The 21,359-nt window shown below is 35.8% G+C and overlaps 1 protein-coding gene across 2 annotated transcripts in view; it reads right to left on the bottom strand.

The window, feature by feature from the left end:
* The window catches only part of ccdc135 (coiled-coil domain containing 135), an 80,930-nt gene that overhangs the window by 39,880 nt on the left and 19,691 nt on the right, over nt 1-21,359 (bottom strand). For both annotated transcript variants that reach the window (XM_039763841.1, XM_039763842.1), the window contains exons 6-10: nt 12,640-12,783; nt 11,116-11,334; nt 8,695-8,784; nt 6,054-6,126; nt 4,725-4,853 (exon numbers count right to left, since the gene is read on the bottom strand). In XM_039763841.1, coding sequence (XP_039619775.1) covers nt 4,725-4,853; nt 6,054-6,126; nt 8,695-8,784; nt 11,116-11,334; nt 12,640-12,783 — 655 coding nt within the window. The remainder of the gene's footprint in view (nt 1-4,724; nt 4,854-6,053; nt 6,127-8,694; nt 8,785-11,115; nt 11,335-12,639; nt 12,784-21,359) is intronic.

The following is a 21,359-nucleotide window of genomic DNA, read 5'->3' as shown; positions in this document are numbered from 1 at the left end:
ATCATTTTGACAGGATATATTTTTATGGAGAGCAAAATCTTTTGGGATATTTAAAATCTAAGTTTATTTTTATATAAAATTACATAAGAGTAAAGAAATGTGAATGTTTGTTCTTTTAACGTTTACTTTATTTCTAACTTGTATAATTTAGACAGGATAAATTTTTATGGAGAGCAAAATATTATAAGTTGTTTAAGGTTTGAGTTGATTTATTCACGAATAATATTCCTGTCTGTTTTTACCATTCCTACCAAAGATATTTCTGTCGACTAAATAAAAATTCCTTCTATTTAAAATTTAAATAGAACTTGAACAAATCGATAGTTCATAATATCCACGCAGACTTGCACGTAAGAGCGGGAGTTATCCGTTTTAACAAGCAGCGTATTGCACTGATAGAAATAGCTGTGTGTGTATATATGTAGATATGTATGTATATGTATATATATGTTTATATATGTGTGTGTGTATGTATATATATATATGTATATATATGTGTATATGTATAGATATGTATATATATATATATATGTTTATGTATGTGTGTGTAAATATATATATATATATATATGACAACAACACTCATCACTCACAACAGTGACAAAACAATTACATTGACAATCATGTTACGTTATTTTCAAAATGTTTCCTTTTCTTTTTCATTGCTTCTTTAACACACTACTTCTCCGCTGCGAAGAAGCTGGGTATTTTGCTAGTATATATATATAGCAAAATACCCGCGCTTGGCAGCGGAGAAGTAAAAAGAAAAGGAAACATTTTAATAATAACGTAACATGATTGACAATGTAATTGTTTTGTCATTGTCATGAGTGCTGCTGGCATATATATATATATATATATATATATATATATATATATACACACAGACACACGCACATATATAAACATATATATATATACATATACATACATATATACATATACACATATACAAATATAGACATATATATATACACATATATATATATATACACACACACATATATATACACATATACAGTACATATCTACATATATACTGTATACACACATATACCTGTATATATAAATCTACATATATATATATATATATATATATATATATATATATGCATATATATATTAGGGGTGGGACTCGATTAAAAAAATTAATCCAATCAATTAGAGGCTGTGTAAGAATTAATCTTGATTAATCGTATGTAATCGCACACGTAAATTTGCCCTAAATTTTTTAATTTAAAAGGGTTTTAGTGGGCGACAGAATCAAATAATAGACATGGACATGAATATTGTAAACTCAAGCTGTTTTAATTTCTGAAAAAAATAATGCTTTTAAACTGCATTTGAATTCAAAACAGAAACAAAAATATCATCCCTGGTTAAAATTGGGCAGACTTAAAAATAAAGTGGTAGTTTAAGTACTTTAAGTACATTTTCAGAATGGTATTGTCTTTAAATAATAATAAGCAAAATTTCAACATAAAGTGCAGTTTTTCTTCTTAAAAAAATAAGTCAGAAACATAAAAGGTAATTTGACCAACTTAATCTTTAAACTCTGAGTAACCTCAGCCAAAATTATTTTGTACATTAGGCTAAAACAGTGTGATCATCGAACATTTTGTAATTAGATGTAATTAGAATTACTAACGGTCACGGAAGTTCAATGATCCCCAGTAAGAGCCACAAAGTCCGCTTTCTGTAATGCATCTAATTTTGCTTGCTTTTCAGTGTGCACAAAACCATGCTTTTATCAAGGCTTCGCTCAGGGTAGTCTTTATTCCGACTCTAACATTTTTGTAGCTGTGATGTGTGCATCAGTGTAATCGATGTACCAGGAAATCACGCATTGACAAAAGTTCCCCTTTGCTTGGACTTGAAAGTGTGATTAAATGCGTTATTTTTTTTAACGCATTATGGAGTACATGCATCAAAGCTTCTCAGCTGTGCTTGTGCTAAGAAAAGGAAACATTTTAAAAATAACGTAACATGATTGTGAATGTAATAGTTTTGTGACCGTTATGAGTGTTGCTGTCATCAAGGATTTGATTATAATTTCTTTCAATCAGGTTCGTATTTGGACAGTTTGCACAAAACCATGCTTTTATCAAGGCTTCCGTCGGGTAGTCTTTTGAAATGAAATTTGCCTCTGATCAGTCTTAGGAACGCGCTTTGTATCCATTATTCATAAAGCTTAAATTGGTGATCTGTCTTTCTGCGTTAACCGCATATTTTTTCATACGTCTCAAACCAAGGGGATGCGAGGGTAAAATGAATCAGGAAGCGCGCGTACATACTCAGTGCACCGAACCTCGGACGTCGGTGCATTGCACCACGGTGTGTGGTTTGTCTATTTGAGAGTATGTAGATCAGGGTATATATATACATATATATATACTGTATACCCGCGCTTCGCAGCGGAGAAGTAGTGTGTTAAAGAAGTTATGAAAAAGAAAAGGGAACATTTTAAAAATAACGTAACATGATTGTCAATATACAGTAATTGGTTTGTGAGTGTTATGAGTGTTGCTGTCATCAAGGATTTGATTATCATTATTTCTTTCAATCAGGTTCGTATTTGTAGGATGTGTTGTGTTCAAGTTACATTCCATGTTTGTCAATCGTTGTAAAGATAACAGGTTTCATTCATCGATTCGTTTCTTACTGCATCAATAAACAGCTCGTCTTCCTCTTTATCTGAGACGTGACACACTGCATGCACGGGTTTTTTTTTACACTGTCTTCCTTTAGCGGGACATTGACTTTTTCCACCGTGTGCTTTGTTTCCGCAGTAGCTGCACTTATGAATATGCTTGTATGTATCATATGCTTCATATTTTTTTGCTGCCTTCTCAATTGTGTAATTCGGTTTTTGTTCAGCACTCTTTGGAACTGTTGTTTTGTCTGTGCACTGCGTCATTTCATGTGAGCCGCTCGGTGTACATGCATCTAAGTTTCCCAGCTGTGCTGGTGCCATGTCGTGCAATGTCCACGGCTGTATTTAATGTTAGCCAAGACCCGGCACTTAAAAGTTTCTCTCGCGGACGGACTTATATGGGCAGGCACTAAATTACGGGGCATCGAGCTGAAGTCTATTATAGTATATGGCTGCAAAAATAGGTTCCAGTTATGACCATTACGCGTAGAATTTCGAAATGAAATCTGCCCAACTTTTGTAAGCAAGCTGTAAGGAATGCACCTGCCAAATTTCAGCCTTCTACTTACACGGGAAGTTGGAGAATTAGTGATGAGTCAGTGAGTCAGTAAGTGAGTGAGGGCTTTGCCTTTTATTAGATAGATACACATATACATATACATACAGTACATATCTACATATATACATATATATATATATATATATATATAGCAAAATACCCGCGCTTTGCAGTGGAGAAGTAGTGTGTTAAAGAAGTTATGAAAAAGAAAAGGGAACATTTTAAAAATAATGTAACATGATTGTCAATGTAATTGTTTTGTGACTGTTATGAGTGTTGCTGTCATCAAGGATTTGATTATCATTATTTCTTTCAATCAGGTTCGTATTTGGAGGATGTGTTGTGTTCAAGTTACATTACGTGTTTGTTAACTGTTGTAAAGAACAGGTTTCATTCATCGATTCCTTTCTTACTGCACCAATAAAGAGCTCGTCTTCCTCTTTATTTGAGACATCACACACTGCATGCACGGGTTTTTTTACGCTGTCTCCCTTTAGCTGGACATTGACTTTTTCCACCGTGTGCTTTGTTCAGTCAGTTCACATGAGCCGCTCGGAGTACATGCATCGAAGGTTCTCAGCTGTGCTTGTGCTATCTCGTGCGATGTCCACGGCTTTATTTTATGTTAGCTAAGACCCGGCACTTAAAAGTTTCTCTCACAGTTTCGCTGAGTTTGTGCCAAACATCACCCTGACCATCTCATCTTCATTTCCATAAGCACACAATATTTAACGGCAGAGTGTTTCTACTGGATTGCCGCTGACGGGCGGCCTTATATGGGCAGGCTCTCAATTACGTGGGAGGTGTGACGATGAGAGATGCAAATCCGCCTCACATGGCGACCGAGCTGCAGGCTATGGTTGGTATATATGTACATAAGTAGGTTCCAGTTATGACCGTTACGCGTAGAATTTCGAAATGGGAAGTTGAAGAATTAGTGATGAGTGAGTGAGTGAGTGAGTGAGTCAGTCAGTGAGTCAGTGAGGGCTTTGCCTTTTATTAGTATAGATAAAATAATATAAATATATTTGGACCAGTCATTCTATGAGGTAGATAGGACTCAAATCAATGTATAGAAATATTGAAATATGAAAAAGTACACTTATATGGCAAAGCTATAAAATGGAAAAATGCATCATGAGGAAAACACATAGAAATGCACACATAGAAAACACATTAAAATGCTTTAAATACTTTAAACTGAGAAAAGAAACATATTGGACAGTTTCTGGCAAAACATGCCTGATATGTCTACTCAAAGGCAGTTTACATGAAAAAGACCAAGACAGAACTTAAATAAATACTATTTATCAATGTGATACAGAAGGACTTGTACACAAATTTTGTTGACATGGAGAATTGGATAAAAGGGGAATGCCTCTGATTAAGCAATGAGATGTAAAGGTTTGTAAATATTCCTAAAAAAAACTATTATACTCGTACAATCTGCAAAAAAAATATGCTAAGTTGTTTTAATAATTGTTACTAGATAACATTTCATTAATATCTTACATTCAATATCTTGGTATGTTGTCAGCCGCATTGTCAACCCATCACTCATCATATAAGGAGAAAATTTTTCCAGCTTTGCCTTTTTGTACTTTATCACTTTCCTCCCTCCAGGGCAGCGTAGCTTTATTTCTGGCAAGGAAGAGTAAATATATATTTTTGTACTAGAATAAAGGCTGAAAAAAATAAATACACACATTCTATGTAAAACACCAAAATGATGCAACTTTAAATAGAATAAAATCTTGTTCTTTTTCCTTGAAATGTTGTTGAACAAATATTTGTGATTTTTATTACTTATTTGAACGTTTTAGAAGAAAGCAGCTTTTCTTCTTTATGTACATGGCAGCACATAAGTTATTGAGTCTCAAATAAAATGAAAAACTCAGTTTCTCTTATTATTCTACTTTTGCAGGTAGGCTAATCAATTTTTATAAAAATATGTCTATATAGTTGGTAAACTGTAACACATGAACACAGGAAAACTATAAATATTTTATTATACTCTACGAACTTTCAAATTTTTCGGCAGTTCAATGTACAGAAAATTACATTTTCTAAGATGGGATAGGATAGGATGTCTTAATGTTTTTGATAGTAAATATACCTTTATATTATCAAGATATGTAAGAGAAAATTTCAGACATATTAAGGAATATTTTCTAATTAGATGAAAATTTTACGAGAAGTCCGTAGCTTATAAAGTTTCTCCACATGGCTTACTAATGAATTCCGCAATAACTCAGGCCTTGCCGAACTGGCCACAACTGGATTTAAAAAACAATTAAAAAATGTATTAGATTGACTAACATGTTTAGCTTATTAATACTATCAGTATTTGATTTGATAATTTCACTTAGTAAAACACCAAGAACAATGTTTGACTAAGAATGCTGGTACTGAAAGTAGTTTTTATTGGCCCAGCTACAAAAAGGCTAAAGTTAGCACATTTACTAATTTAAATTTCCCGTAGACAGAATGCCCTTAATGCAGCCTCTCTGAACCACTTAATTTGCTGTCAATATGCTTTGATTTCCATGCACTCATGACATTCTGTAGCCTGTGGCAACAGTTATGTTATAAAGGTGGCAACCGAGATATCAATTAACAGCTAACAACACTTCAATATTTGGCTTAGATACACAAAATAGTCACATATAATGTTAAAACTACTGCCCATATTTAAAAAAATAAAAATATATTCAAAAATAATTTATATAAAACAAAAATGATGGTCTATGTGTTATAATGTAATGCCAGTGTACTAACTTGCCATGCTTCTTTTTTAGCAAGGCTATAAATTGCTGTTAAAATAGTCCATAGCATGTGTACCTTTAGGAGAAATTTCTATCTTTCTAACCCACGAAGAAGGCATTTCAAATATCCTTGGCTCTTCATGATCCCCCTGGATATATAAAAAAGATACCAGTTCACTTTTCCATACACATTCTGTTCTTTTTATAATCAATTACAAAAGCCTTCATAGAATTGAGGATGATAAAGAGTGAGTTTGTGTAATTTGATGGAAATTACTGTGTCCATATGAAAAGCATTTTATGTGTTAGCTTTACAAAAAGTAACTACGAAAGCACACAAGCCTGAAACATAGTAAGTAGGAGTCACAGTATGGATTGCAATATGATTATGGAATGGCATACTTCAGGAAAGCAAAGCAAAATGATAGAAAATTACTAACGAGGCGGAAGAAACTGAGAGGCAGTAGTCACCTGGAAAATTAAAAAAAACTGAGAATGTATTTTTCTGAAGTTGATATGAAATTAAGGTTGGGGTCTATTCAGTCAGAATTCCATTAAATTATTGGCAGAAACATCATAATTGCTACTAATGAGAATAAGAATGCATGGGGAAATCAACAGTAGGCAAATAAGACAATAATGATGGTGGTGAAAAATGAATGGATCAAATCACAAATTTTAGAAAGAGGAAACTGCAAAGCACCAAAGCTCACATAAGAAGCTATTGTCCCAAATGGAAATGTTGAGTTTTTCATGGACTTTCAACTTGAAATGAAGTGTACAGAAAGGAAAGGATGATTAATTGGAGCATAATATGTCGTCAAGTTTCAGAAGCAAACTGTGAACAAAGGGGAAAGACTGGTAAACGTAGATTCATGAATCAAGTGAAGTATAGTAAAATACTGTTTCGCTTGATGACTTAGCCATCTGTAGTTCTGGAAGAGGCCTTTGAAGGGGTGACAAGAGAAGTGAGATGAAATTATTAAAATAAGGTGTGGATTAATCATTGGTGTATGCAGTTGAATGTAGAACAATAGCAATCAGGATAGCAAAAAGGATGCTGATTTTTTGGGTGAAGCTGAGACTTCAACAAAGTCCAATGCTATTGATGAAAGTAATGGTAATATTGACTAATGAAACATGCAAAAGACCACAACGGGAACTCTTATATGTCAGTGTTCTTGAACTAAATGCAAAGAATGAGACAGACTTGATGGAAAAGATACTAAGTTAAAAACTTTAAGGTGAATGCAGAAGAAAACGCAAGAAAATTTATAGAAGTGGAAAAGTGAGACTAAAGAATATATTACCACACTGAGATGTAAAAAATGCAGCAAATATGATGGGAGGAATTCTCCAGAGCATAGGAACTGGAAAATATGTACTGGTGCGAGAAACAGTGTAAAACAGGGAAAGGAAGGGTGATTTTACAGATACACAAAAGGCAGCACATTCCAGGCAAGCATTTCTTAGACCAGTGCTTAAAGAATTTCAGCAAGCAATCAATGAAAGGATTGCTTTTAGATAATTGTTCTTTTGTTTATAGTCTGCTACCCAGATTTTGCTATTTAAGTTTTGCTGAATAGGAAGAATTGCATACATTGTGGTTCTCTATGGAGACAAATTTAGAGTGCTCAAACAAATTAAGAGCATTAAAATTTTCTACTCTATACCAGCATGAACAGGCAGACCAGGAGTAGTACTAGGTACCTCGCCTTTTGAATATAGATATGTTCTTGACCGGGCAGGCAGACAGGAAGGAGCTATGACCTGTTGGATTCTACAATTTCTGAGACACGAGTCATTCTACACAACTGTATTCAAGCATGAAAAGATTAAGGAGCATGTACTGCATCTCTGCTAGTGAAGAGTGAAACAATTTACAGAAAATTGAAATCACTGTAAAAATAAAAGTTTCCCTAGGGGTGGGGATCGATTTGTTCTTAAAATTAATAAAAAGGAAAATAAATAAATAAATAAAAATTTCCCTTTGTAAAATAAAGTTATAAAACAAATTCTGTTTTGAAACTAGCAATATTTGTCTAATTTTCAAATATATTACCAACTCATCTGCAGACTTTTTCTTCATTTACAGAAGCATGGGGAAATTTTATTCTAGAGGTAAGTGTGGAAAGGAGGGTGCACATAGACAGAAGATACCTGCAGGCACTTCTGTGCTGGCAAAATCCATTGGCCTGGGTGTGTAGTTACTGAGAATGGCGAATGATAATTATCAGGAAGGATCCTGGCTTGGATCACCTTGTACATTCAGAGACAGTGACCTCATACGGTGTTATATCTGACCCAAAATGAAGGGTGCAAAGTGGAAGGCAGTGTGTGAGACACATGAGAGTGTGTGCAGCCATATGGAAGGAGCCGTGGAAGTGGCAGCAGTATTTGAGGACTGAGGAAGGGAACAGTGGTTTCAGCCACAGAACAATCCTTAAAAAGTAATATTCCTTGGTTTCTACCCAAAAAACATTAAATATTCCCAAAAAATCGCTTTAATTAATTTTGTGTTTTCCAATTATGAAATCATACGTAAAATACATTTTTGGTGCAAAACTGTATGCATCCAAAAGAAAATGTCATACACCTTATGGTATACAGAGAACAGATTCTGAGCTAAAGAAGGCACAAATCCTTAACAGAGGTAATTCATGTGAGGTTTGATTGCAATACAGATCATTATTAAATGGCAAATTAAACATTCTTACCTCTTCATCCACCTCTTCTTTTCTTTCTTCATCAGCAGTAGGCAATATACACTCCCACTTCACATTATCATCAAGATCAAATGTCATGTCCTGTTAAAAGCAAAACATTTCTATTAACAACTGGGAGGAAAGCATTTTTGCAATAATTTGTTTTTATTGCAGAATTGACCAGACATGAAAACACTAGAAATTTGATCAACAAGACCAAAATCAACCTCTAGCAAAACATACAAAACACAATACTCAAGACTTAATAAGAATGTAAAAACAACTACCACACCAACATGTAGAAGCTGGCCCACAATAGTTATTATAACACAGTAAAAAGGCCACCCCAATTGACCATGAAACCAACTCAGATCTTGGACTATTATTATCCAGTGAAACACTAATTATCCCAGCTGCTTTATTGCTATTATGTATGATTATAATAGATGCTTTACTAATACATGATGTAAAGAACTCTAAATGAAAGAGTGCAAAATAAAGTAAGCCAGTGACAGGGGTAACTAATTCCTCCTAGACACTAACAACAGTTTAGATGCAATTATGCCTACAATAAAGGCTTTTGTGTCTAAAATAAAGACAGGAAAAATTAGATCCATAGGTTAAGCAAAGAGGAACAACGATAATCCTGTTGACATATTGGTAAAAAGGAGTCAAATTTATCCTATATGCAAATTAAAATGAACTGAGAGTTTGAATATCTTATTTTATACTGCTAAGTACTGTAGTGTAGTTTAACAACCAATTGAGGGGAGGGCATGATTTCTGTCCTAGATTTTATACAGAGAGAGAAGAAGATAGGAGAGACTATACAAAACATACACAGCAAAAAAGGGTTTACTAGAGTGTTAAGAGCATAAAAAAATTACTAAGTTGGGTGACTAGGAAAAGGGGATGTAAAAGAGAGGCCACAAGATTTCAGCAAAGAGTGAATAAGTTAATGCAAGAAAAAAGAACAGAGAACATCACATCTTTCACCATGGTCTTGGAGTGTTCTGAGGTGACTGTCATCCTAAATACTGAAATCCCACACTAAAGCCCTTTTGAAAAAAAGTAAAGGAATGCCCACCAATCATTAAAGTGTTATTAAAAAAAGGGGACTGAGTGTGCCACTTGGGCCGTGCAAGAAAAAAGATAAGTATACACTGCATTCGATTTATTTTCGAACATTTGATTTAAGATACAATTTATACAACAAATATAGTCATACTCCTAGCACACATAAAGCGTGTTGACTCTACAGTCATATACTGCAGAGGAGTCAACTAATTTTAAACAATTGTCCTGGGCATGGAACACAGACCAAAAATAGTGGATGTGTTATTTTGGAAAAACTACTACTTCTTCTAGAGTTATTGTTGTGGTGTGATTACAGAAGTACTTTATATACATAGTTACCAACCCAGTAAAACTCTCACATAAAGGAACAGGTTTTTCTTTTTACTTATTTTTAGGCAACATTTGTGTTTGGCTCAATAACACCCTCTAAAGACTACAAATGACATATATAGTATCTGATCGATACAAGGTTACCGGACATATTTAGTTTCCTGCCAGTAAAACTAAAGTCGTGAAGAAAAGGTAATACTCACAAACCCACTAATTTAATTAAGAGTCATGAGTGGCCATCGCCTATTCAGGTAGCACTGGGTACAACGAAAGAAACATCCCTAGACAGGTTATTATTACACTGCAGGGACTACTCACACACTTAAGTCATTTTGATGCTGCCAATCAACCTAATCATCATGTTTTTAGGAATGGCAAGGGAAAACCAGAGTGACCTGAGGAAAATACGAGACGTGCTCAGAATGAACAGGGCAAAATAACTTCACATCCAGTTAACGCAGAGAAGAAATGTTTTCAGATTCTGAAGAGAAGTTAGCTGATTGTTCCAGTTTAACAATAGTGAAATCTTTACTTTTCCAGAAGTCTCAGTTCCATGAAGATTTCCTGAGGCAGATCTCATTAACAGACCTTTACAGTTAATATTTGTCTTATAATGTGGTAAGAATGTTACAAATATGTTATTTATTTTTTTCTGTTAGGTTATTTAATAATTTGATATTTTTGTAACTGAAAAATACTTTAGTTGTGGCTTTTTGAGCACATTTTTGAAACAAACATTAACTTTTTTTAATCTCTTAAAAGCAATGGCACATGCATTTACCTGTGTTTACTTGCCATTTTTTATATTTTATTGCATGTTGTTTTGTGTTATTGAATGTTTATTTTAACTACGGTCTGCTTACTAAATGTGTTAAGGACACTGACCTGGTCAATGGAAATTAAACAATTAAAAAAGGTATCTAGAAATTTATATTGACAATTCCATAAACTATCAAAATTTGGTTTTTAAGGATGATTGTTAATGATGATGGTGTCAGCACTCATTATTTACTGTCAAAAACTAACCTTGCAGCCATTCCTGCAGTCTTGCATGTTAATCCAGTAGTTACGATGGTTCCACAGACTTTCAACTCCAAGAAATCTTTCATCTGCTGTGCTAAAGCTCAGTCCTGTTAGAGGATCAATGAAGAAGTTCTCTGGGATTTCCCTTTTACCTGCAAGCACTAACACCCAGCAGTGCACTCTGAGACCATGTAAGGGATCTGGCGGTGGTTGCTCTTGCTCCTAAAAAAGAAACATTTTTTCAAAAATACCAATTAATTAAAGCAACACTGTGCTATTTAAAACAGAGGTAAAGAGAGAGATGGAGGGAGAGAATGTGAGAGAGAGAGAGAGAAAGAAAGAAAGAAAGAAAGAAAGAAAGAAAGAAAGAAAGAAAGAAAGAGAGATTTACCTTAATATCTACAGCTGGCTACATGTAATCAAAGAAACATGCACAAAAACTGGCAATGTTGCTTATTTTAATTAGCATAGTAATGTAGAATGTGCTTTAATACATACAGAACTATGAATTTAGTTAAAATTAAGAGTAAAAAATTTTAATAAATCTGATTTCTTACATTCAAAGATTTACTACTGTTTATAGTTCCATTTTGTTTAAGCACATTATATCTCTGGATATGAGAGAGAGAGAGATGAAAACCAGTAAAGCATTGTTACTTAACAGAATATATAATTACTTGCCAAAATTTTACTTAAGTGTATTTATTCAGCTTAGTATGTTTCTACAAAGGCTGCTGCAGTGAGGTAGTGTTTTTTGCTTTGTTTTAAACAGACTAAAGCTCTATATCTAATTATCAAAAAAACATAGCATAATGGCTTAATTGACTTAAGGTTGATAGATTGTTTTCTTAATTTGCATTTTTTTAAGTTGTCATAGTACATCAAAAACTAAGTCATGTCAGTCAGTAAGATATTGTCCAACCGCTATATCCTAACACAGGGGTCTGCTGGAGCCTATCCCAGCCAACACAGGGCGCAAGGCAGGAACAAACCCTGGGCAGGGTGCCAGCCCACTGTAGGGCACACCCACACCCACACACCAAGCACACAATGGGGACAATTTAGGATCATCAATGCACCTAACCAGCATGTCTTTGGACTGTGGGAGGAAACCGGAGCACCTGGAGGAAACCCAAGCAGACACGGGGAGAACATGCAAACTCCACGCAGGGAGGACCCGGAAAGCAAACCCAGGTTTCCATACTGCGAGGCAGCAGCACTACCACTGCACCACCATGCTGCCCGAAGTGCTTCTCCAAATTTATAAATATCTTTGGAAGACTACATAGCCAGGTATATTTTATTTCTAAAAAATAAAGAACAGTTTAAGCAACAAGGGTGGAATAAGAGGTTCTCAAATGATTGCAGGTTAATATGAGTTAAGAAATAAATGGTAAATAATCTATAGTGTTGACACTAATAGTATGAAAAAATAATTCTATAAAAACACTGGAAATACTCACTAAAATCCAAACTGCAGTGATTATGTTTACACCACACAAGAGAAACACAATATTGTCTACTAACCAGTTCTCTTTTTTTAGCTTCCTCCTGTTTCCTTTCTTCAGCAGCAAGATTCTCTGCTTGTTGCCTCTCAAAAGAGCTATTCAGGTTCTTGGGTGGCTTCACAGAATATTTTGACTTTGGAGTTTTTTTAGCGGATTGTGATTTCTGCAAATAGATTTGCACTTAAAGATATAGAATTACATTTAAACCTTTCTATATTGAGTATATAAGAGTGCAAAGACCTCTTTCTTTCATATATTCTTTATTTTATGAGCCTATTTTCTGCATCTAAATTGTGAAGTTCTCAAGATACAAACATAAATTTGATACAAATATATAACATAATTTGTTACATATTATACTTTATTTTAAATTGTGCCCTTTTGTGTTTTGCATGGATTAAAACCTTTGTAACAAGCTATGATCAAGAAGTTAAAGATAATTTTTAAGTATTTTTTTTTATTCAGTTACTAATTTGAATATGCTTTATGCATTGTATTATTCATTTACAGTCATTATGCAAATATATAAAAAATGAACCAGCACTTACTTGCAGAAGCTGGCAAATTTCTTTTAAAATATCACAAGATGGAGAGTTCAAAAAAGTAGCATCCAAAAAGTCAAATGATCATACAGAGACGCGTCTTGTCATTTTAAATTAATGCCTGAGTGGGAGTAGTACTGAGTTGTCAGAATAGGCACAGCTAGTCACCACTTTAACTTCTAACTAGGATCCACCTCTTCCAAATGAATATACATAGGCCTACTAACAAAAATGTACTCCCTCAAAAAGAGAACTAAAGCTTTTCCCTATATTACTTTGATAAAAATTAAAAGGTATACATTCATTTCCCATGTAAACCTGGTATTTGTAGTGGCTAGATATATGTAAGTGATTAAAAAAAAAACCTCAGTGAAGCCACGTATGCTGGAATGTGCAAAAGTAAGTGATATAAAAGGTCCATGCTTGAAGTCAGAGCAAAGCTGAGAGCAGGTGAACATGACGAGCAGAGAAAATTAAGCAAAACAATTATTTAACATGTCATATTAAAGGAGAAAAATCATTCTGTTGATTTCAGGTGCAGAAAGATTTTCTTAAAAACTGGAATCTTTAGATAATAATCAATGACTTTATATTTAATACTTTCTTTAAACATATATCATTCTCAAACCCACTTAATTCAATTCAGGGTTGCAGGTGCTTAAAGCCGATTCCACTAGCAATGGGAGTAAAACAGGAAAAAGTCCTTAATAGAGTGTCAGTTATCTCAGGGCTCACTCAGGGCAAATATGGAATAATCAGTTAAGCTACCTAGCATTTCTTTAGCACTGTGGGCAGAAAACCAATGTATCCAAAGAAACACTCACATAGCCATAAGCAGAAAATGCAAACTCCTCATGGATAAAGTTCAGGTAGAGGATTCAAACCTAGGATAATGGTTTTGTAAAGCATGAGCACTCACTTCTGTGGTACTGTACTGTCCTTCCTTAAATCACAGGTTTCAAAATGATTAAAACAATTATTTATTACACTGTATATACAATATTTTCATAACATTATGCTGCAAGTATCAGAAGACTAGACTTTGTTAGGTTTAATTTTGTTAGATAGATAGATAGATAGATAGATAGATATACCACTTTTAACAAAATAATGACATTAAATAATGACATTCTTATTCTTTTATTTATTTATATATATATATATATATATATATATATATATATATACATATACTGCTCAAAAAAATTAAAGGAACACTTTGAAAACACATCAGATCTCAATGGGAAAAAGAAATCCTCCTGGATATCTATACTGATATAGACTGGGTAATGTGCTAGGAACGAAAGGATGCCACATCGTTTGATGGAAATGAAAATGATCAACCTACAGAGCCCTGAATTCAAAGACGCCCCAAAAATCAGAGTGAAAAAATGTGGCAGGCTAGTCCATTTTGCCAAAATTTAATTGCAGCAACTCAAAATTGTACGCAGCACTTTGTATGGCCCTGTGTTCTTGTATACATGCCTGACAACATCGGTGCATGCTTCTAATGAGATGACAGATGGTGTTGTGGGGATCTCCTCCTAGATCTGGACCAGGGCATCACTGAGCTCCTGGACAGTCTGAGGTGCAACCTGGTGGCATTGGATGGACCAAAACATAATGTCCCAGAGGTGTTCTATTGGATTTAGGTCAGGAAAGTGTGGTGGCCAGTCAATGGTATTAATTCCTTCATCCTCCAGGAACTGCCTGCATACTCTCACCACATGAGGCCAGGAATTGTCGTGCACCAGGAGCCACTGTACCAGCATAGGGTCTGACAATGGGTCCAAGGATTTCATCCTGATACCTAATGGCAGCCAAGGTGCCTTTGTCAAGCCTGTAGCAGTCTGTGTGACCCTCCATGGATATGCCTCCCCAGACAATCATTAACCCACCACCAAACTGCTCATGCTGAATGATGTTACAGGTAGCATAATGTTCTCCATGGCTTCTCCAGACCCTTTCACTTCTGTCACATGCTCAGGGTGAACCTGCTCTCATCTGTGAAAAGCACAGGGCACCAGTGGTGCATCTGCCAATTCTGGTATTCTATGGCGAATGCCAATCGAGCTGCATGCTGCTGGGCAGTGATCTCAGGGCCCATTAGAGGACATGGGGCCCTTGGGTCACCCTCATGAAGTCTTTCTGGTTGTTTGGTCAGAGACATTCACACCAGTGGCCTGCTGGAGGTCATTTTGTAGGGTTCTTGCAGTGCTCATCCTGTTCCTCCTTGCCCAAAGGAGCAGATACTGGTCCTGCTGATGGGTTATGGACCTTCTATGGCCCTCTCCAGCTCTCCTAGAGTAACGGCTTGTCTCCTAGAATCTCCTCCATGCCATTGAGACTGTGCAGGGAGACACAGCAAACCTTCTGGCAATGACACATATTGATGTGCCATCCTGGAGAAGTTGGACTACCTGTGCAACCTCTGTAGGGTCCAGGTATCGCCTCATGCTACCAGTAGTGACACTGACTGTAGCCAAATGCAAAACTAGTGAAGAAACAGTCAGAAAAGATGAGGAGGGAAAATGTCAGTGGCCTCCACCTGTTAAACCATTCATGTTTTGGGGGTCATCTCATTGTTGCCCCTCTAGTGCATCTGTTGTTAATTTCATTAACACCACAGCAGCTGAAACCGATTAACAACCCCCTCTGCTACTTAACTGACCAGATTAATATCCCATAAATTTCATTGACTTTATGCTATACTCTGATTAAAAGTGTTCCTTTAATTCTTTTGAGCAGTATATATATATATATATATATATATATATACACACACTAGCCGAAGCCCGGCATAGCATATGGCGGTGTAAGAATAGGAACGGAAAACGGTGAGAAAGGAATTCAGTATAACAAAGGCTTAGGAAACCACCGTCGCAAGTATAACGAAAATAGCAAGGAGCAAAACCAATGCCAATGGTCGAGAGAGTACCTTCCTGTAGCAGGCTACAGAAAACATAGACATATATAGATAGACGCCACATTAACTGTGTTGCCCAGTCGACAAGATAAGTCAGCACATCCGCCCTAGTGCGAGTGGTAAAAGTGCCATTTAAATTAATACAGGTAGACGTGGAAACCGGGTTTCCTGATGAATAAAAAATAACGTTTTAAACAGTATCGTTTACATACAACAGATTTTGGCGAATCGATTACATGCAATTATTTATATCCATTTATACACTAATAATGGCGATTATTAAATAATAATAATAATAATAATAATAATATTATTATTATTATTATCCATCCATTCATCTTCCAACCCGCTGAATCCGAACACAGGGTCATGGGGGTCTGCTAGAGCCAATCCCAGCCAACACAGGGCACAAGGCAGGAACCAATCCTGGGCAGGGTGCCAACCTACCGCAGTATTATTATTATTATTATTATTATTATTAAATAATTCCTCCCATATAAGTAACATTTCTTGGACTGCTTTCTTACATCTCTGAAACATTTCTAGACTTCGTTCTGTTCTTACGCAACACAGTTATATACAGTATACACACTACCAATCAAAATTTTTAGAACAACTCAGTTTATTCCATCCTTTATTAATGAATGACCTGGTAAAAAGGTAAGCAATAAACTGCCAGAGGTTTCAATTCAAAGTTTACATTAGCAAAATAAAAAAAAAATTCAGAATTTTACAAATGGGCCTTATTCAGGGAACAACTAACGGGTTACAACCAGATGTTCTGCAACAACTAAAGTAAAGTAAGCCATGCAAAATCAGTGTCCCAAATTGTTTTGATTACATAAAAATCCTCTGTCTTTCTTAAAGCAGATTTGGAACAAATTTGGAACTTGTATTACCCTCTGAAGTACTGTTTGGATAATATTCCAGTGATAATGGCATGAAAATGGCAATTAACAAATAAAATGAGACAGAGCATTGTTACTCATGGTAACGCTTGTTGTTGGTCTGAAAGTTGGCAAACATCCGCCACGGTGCCCTCTTTCAGTTGCGAGAAGCAGATCATTGAATGGTTGAACAGTTTTACTGTCAAACAATGCAAAGAGTACGCAACACGTGTTTCTCCCTAATTCTGAGCTCATCACATCTCATCTCCTTCCAAGATTTTTTTATAACATATATACAGTGTATCCAGAAAGTATTCACAGTGCATTTCCTCAGAATTATACACACAACACCCCATAATGACAATGTGAAAAATGATTACTTGAGGTTTTTGCAAATTTATTAAAAATAAAAAATTTGAGAAAGCACATGTACATAAGTATTCACAGCCTTTGCCATGAAGCTCAAAATTGAGCTCAGGTGCATCCTGTTTCCCCTGATCATCCTTGAGATGTTTCTGCAGCTTAATTGGAGTCCACTTGTGGTAAATTCAGTTAATTGGACATGATTTGGAAAGGCACACACTTGTCTATATAAGGTCCCACAGTTGACAGTTCATGTCAGAGCACAAACCAAGCATGAAGTCAAAGGAATTGTCTGTAGACCTCCAAGACAGGATTGTCTTGAGGCACAAATCTGGGGAAGGTTACAGACAAATTTTTGTTGCTTTGAAGGTCCCAATGAGCACAGTGGCCTCCATCATCCATAAGTGGAAGAAGTTTGAAACCACCATGACTCTTCCTAGAGCTGGCCGGCCATCTAAACTGAGCGATCGGGGGAGAAGTGCCTTAGTCAGGGAGGTGACCAAGAACCTGATGGTCACTCTGTCAGAGCTCCAGAGGTCCTCAGTGGAGAGAGGAGAACCTTCCAGAAGGACAACCATCTCTGCAGCAATCCATCAATCAGGCCTGTATGGTAGAGTGGCCAGACGGAAGCCACTCTTTAGTAAAAGGCACATGGCATCCACCTGGAGTTTGCCAAAAGGCACCTGAAGGACTCTCAGACCATGAGAAACAAAATTCTCTGGTCTGATGAGACAAAGATTGAACTCTTTGGTGTGAATGCCAGGCGTCACGTTTGGAGGAAACCAGGCACCGCTCATCTCCAGGCCAATACCATCCCTACAGTGAAGCATGGTGGTGGCAGCATAATGCTGTGGGGATGTTTTTCAGCAGCAGGAACTGGGAGACTAGTCAGGAGAAAGGAAAAGATGACTGCAGCAATGTACAGAGACATCCTGGATGAAAATCTGCTCCAGAGTGCTCTTGACCTCAGACTGGGGCGATGGTTCATCTTTCAGCAGGACAACAACCCTAAGCACACAGCCAAGATATCAAAGGAGTGGCTTTAGGACAGCTCTGTGAATGTCCTTGAGTGGCCCAGCCAGAGCCCAGACTTGAATCCGATTGAACATCTCTGGAGAGATCTTAAAATGGCTGTGCACTGACGCTTCCCATCCAACCTGATGGAGCTTGAGAGGTGCTGCAAAAGAAGAATGGGCGAAACTGGCCAAGGACAGGTGTGCCAAGCTGGCAGCATCATATTCAAAAAGACTTGAGGCTGTAATTGCTGCTAAAGGTGCATCATCAAAGTATTGCGCAAAGGCTATGAATACTTATGTACTTATGTACTTAAAACCTCAAGTACACCTCTTTCACGTTGTCATTATGGGGTGTTGTGTGTAGAATCCTGAGGAAAAAAATGAATTTAATCCATTTTGGAATAAGGTTGTAACATAACAAAATGTGGAAAAAGTGATGCGCTGTGACTACTTTCCGGATGCACTATATATATATATATATATATATATATATAAATTCTTGAACTTGGAGTACTTGGAGTATTTAAAAAAAAAAAGTCACAAAGTCAAACATCATTTTCAAAGGAATACAAACCTGTTTGTGTTTTCCTGAAATGAAAAGAATACAAAGTCATCATGTAGACTGTTGTTCTGCTGCAGAGGGGCAGGGCTTGGTTGCTCAAGGTATGAGGCATGCATCGCGGACATGCTAAGCCTAGTGCATCACATAGTTAATCACTTACATAGGTTTTTATTACCGTGAGATATGAGACTTGTGCATGACCACAGATGTTCCAGCTTTTCTCTAATTCATATCTGAACATTGTGGAAAAAACATTAGGCTTAGGGGTTACATAGTCATTTAAGTGTAATATAGTTGCTGCACATAAAGTGTTTTGGTATACTGTCCATATTAAAAGGAAACAATAGTTAAGTATTTTGGTTTACGGTAAACAGTGAAATATATAACCATTTGTTTTAGAAATGTTATAAAGAGATTGCTGAAATGGTCAAGTATACAAACAGAATGTTCCAGGGGGACAATTGAAGAAACTGGCTAATGTAATTTTCTTTCATGCACCTAGTAAGACTTGCTATTTGGCACATTTAAACTTTTCATAACAGAATATCAGCTGAATTCAAGAGATATTGAAGAACAAGGATATAATGGGGAAAGACTTTTATTTTAGGGTGTTGTGATCTATGCTAAAGCACCTCGCTTCTTTTAACCAGTCAGATGCTACATGTATGATATGTATGCATTAATTCATTAGTGTTGCACACATTTGGTTGTTTATGAAATGAACCTCTGCCCTTACTGATATGATCATTTTGTAATAGACTGCTGTGATGAATGCTTCCTCTTAAAGCATTTGCTTAAGAGATCATAAAAGACAAAAAGGACATGTTTTGTCCTGCCTGGTTTCTGACTCTTTTATAAAACTAGTCCTAGCAGAGGATAAGTTTCTTTCATTAATTAATTTGTTAATCTCTATGTGTTTTCTCTGTACCTGAACTGGCTCTAACAAGCAAGAGTGCAGCCCAACTGTTCACACCCTCCACCTCAAGACATCAGCATTAACACATTAACAACCAAGATGGTGTTCAACTGAAAAATAAAATGGCTATAATTATATAAGCCATCTAGTGAGTCTAGAGGGTCTGGAAGTTATGTCTTTCTGCCTAAAATGCCATTGCAGTGGTAGCTTGATTGGTTACAAAAGTAAATCTTTAACCCCTGTTAATAACATAGTGCTTCAACAGCCCATTTTACCAGCACATATGTCTTTTAAATAGTGTAATAATTAAGATCCTTGAATAAAAATGTAAAACTGTTTTTTCTGGATGAGAATACAGTATGCAAGTACCTCACCAATCTTTTTCATGGAATAATCAAGGCAGTGAATTTCTGACATACCTAATTTAAATTTCTTTGGATTAGCAGTTAAACCATCATTCTTTATGATGTTCAGGGCTGCCTGAATGTGTGTGAAGTATGTGTACCAGCTGTTGCTCAAAATAACAATATAATTAAGGTATGCACCAGAATAAACAGAATAAGGGTACAATATTTCATCCATTATACAGTACACTGAATTTTCAGGGATGCCACATGAAGGCCAAATGGGAGTCTTACAAATTCAAACAAATCACCTTGGTGAAGAATGCAGGTTTGTCACAACTAGATTTTTCCTGAGGCATCTGCAGTGTCCATTATTTAGATCTTAGGTAAAGATATGCAATGCTTGACCCAAATTTTTTAACAGCTTCTTTGTATGAGGCATTCATTTAACGTGAAATTTAGAAACGTTCTTCAAACATCTAAAATCTATGAAAAACCACTTGGTTCCATCAGGTTTTGTGAAAAATATAATTGAACAACACCACTCACCTTTTCTTTCTTGAATTACCCATAATTCAAGTACTCACATATTACTTCTCTTCTAGATTCAGGAATTCTCTAACTTAAAACACTGTATTGCTATTGTTTTATACTTCAGTTTCCCCAAATGGGATTGAAAAGCAATTTCTGTTCCTTTGTACAAGAGAAATCAATTCACTTTTCTGTATGTCATTTAAATCAACCCCTTTGAAAACTCCAGGTTCACCAAAAACAGTAGGTGCAGTAACAAGCCTCTCTTTCAAGTCATGCCATTCTTAGAAAAGATTAATATGTATTATCTGAAATGGCTTGCAATATCCACGTATCCTAACTTTAAAATTTACAGGGTTTATTCATTCCTCAACTATTGCTGGACCCTGCCATTTTGCTAGAAATATATGAGGATCAGTTGAAACAAAAACAAATACACAATCACCTTTACAAAATTCAAAGAGGTTATACTTTCTACAATATAAAAGGTCTTGTGTTTAATCTTCATACTGCAAATGCTATCTTGCAATTGGTGACATTTTTGGAATATTACTTGCAAAGAAACTAACTGGTCTGCTAACTTGTCTGTCCACTCAGTCTTTTTTTAAAAGATTTAACACACCTTTGTGCTGTTAACCCATGAGCAATTAAA

The sequence above is a fragment of the Polypterus senegalus genome, chromosome 9, assembly GCF_016835505.1.
Source record: "Polypterus senegalus isolate Bchr_013 chromosome 9, ASM1683550v1, whole genome shotgun sequence".
In the NCBI taxonomy this organism is placed as follows: Eukaryota; Metazoa; Chordata; class Cladistia; order Polypteriformes; family Polypteridae; genus Polypterus; species Polypterus senegalus.
The sequence above is the reverse complement of the archived record's forward strand: the minus strand, read 5'-3'. Positions and strand labels throughout refer to the sequence as shown.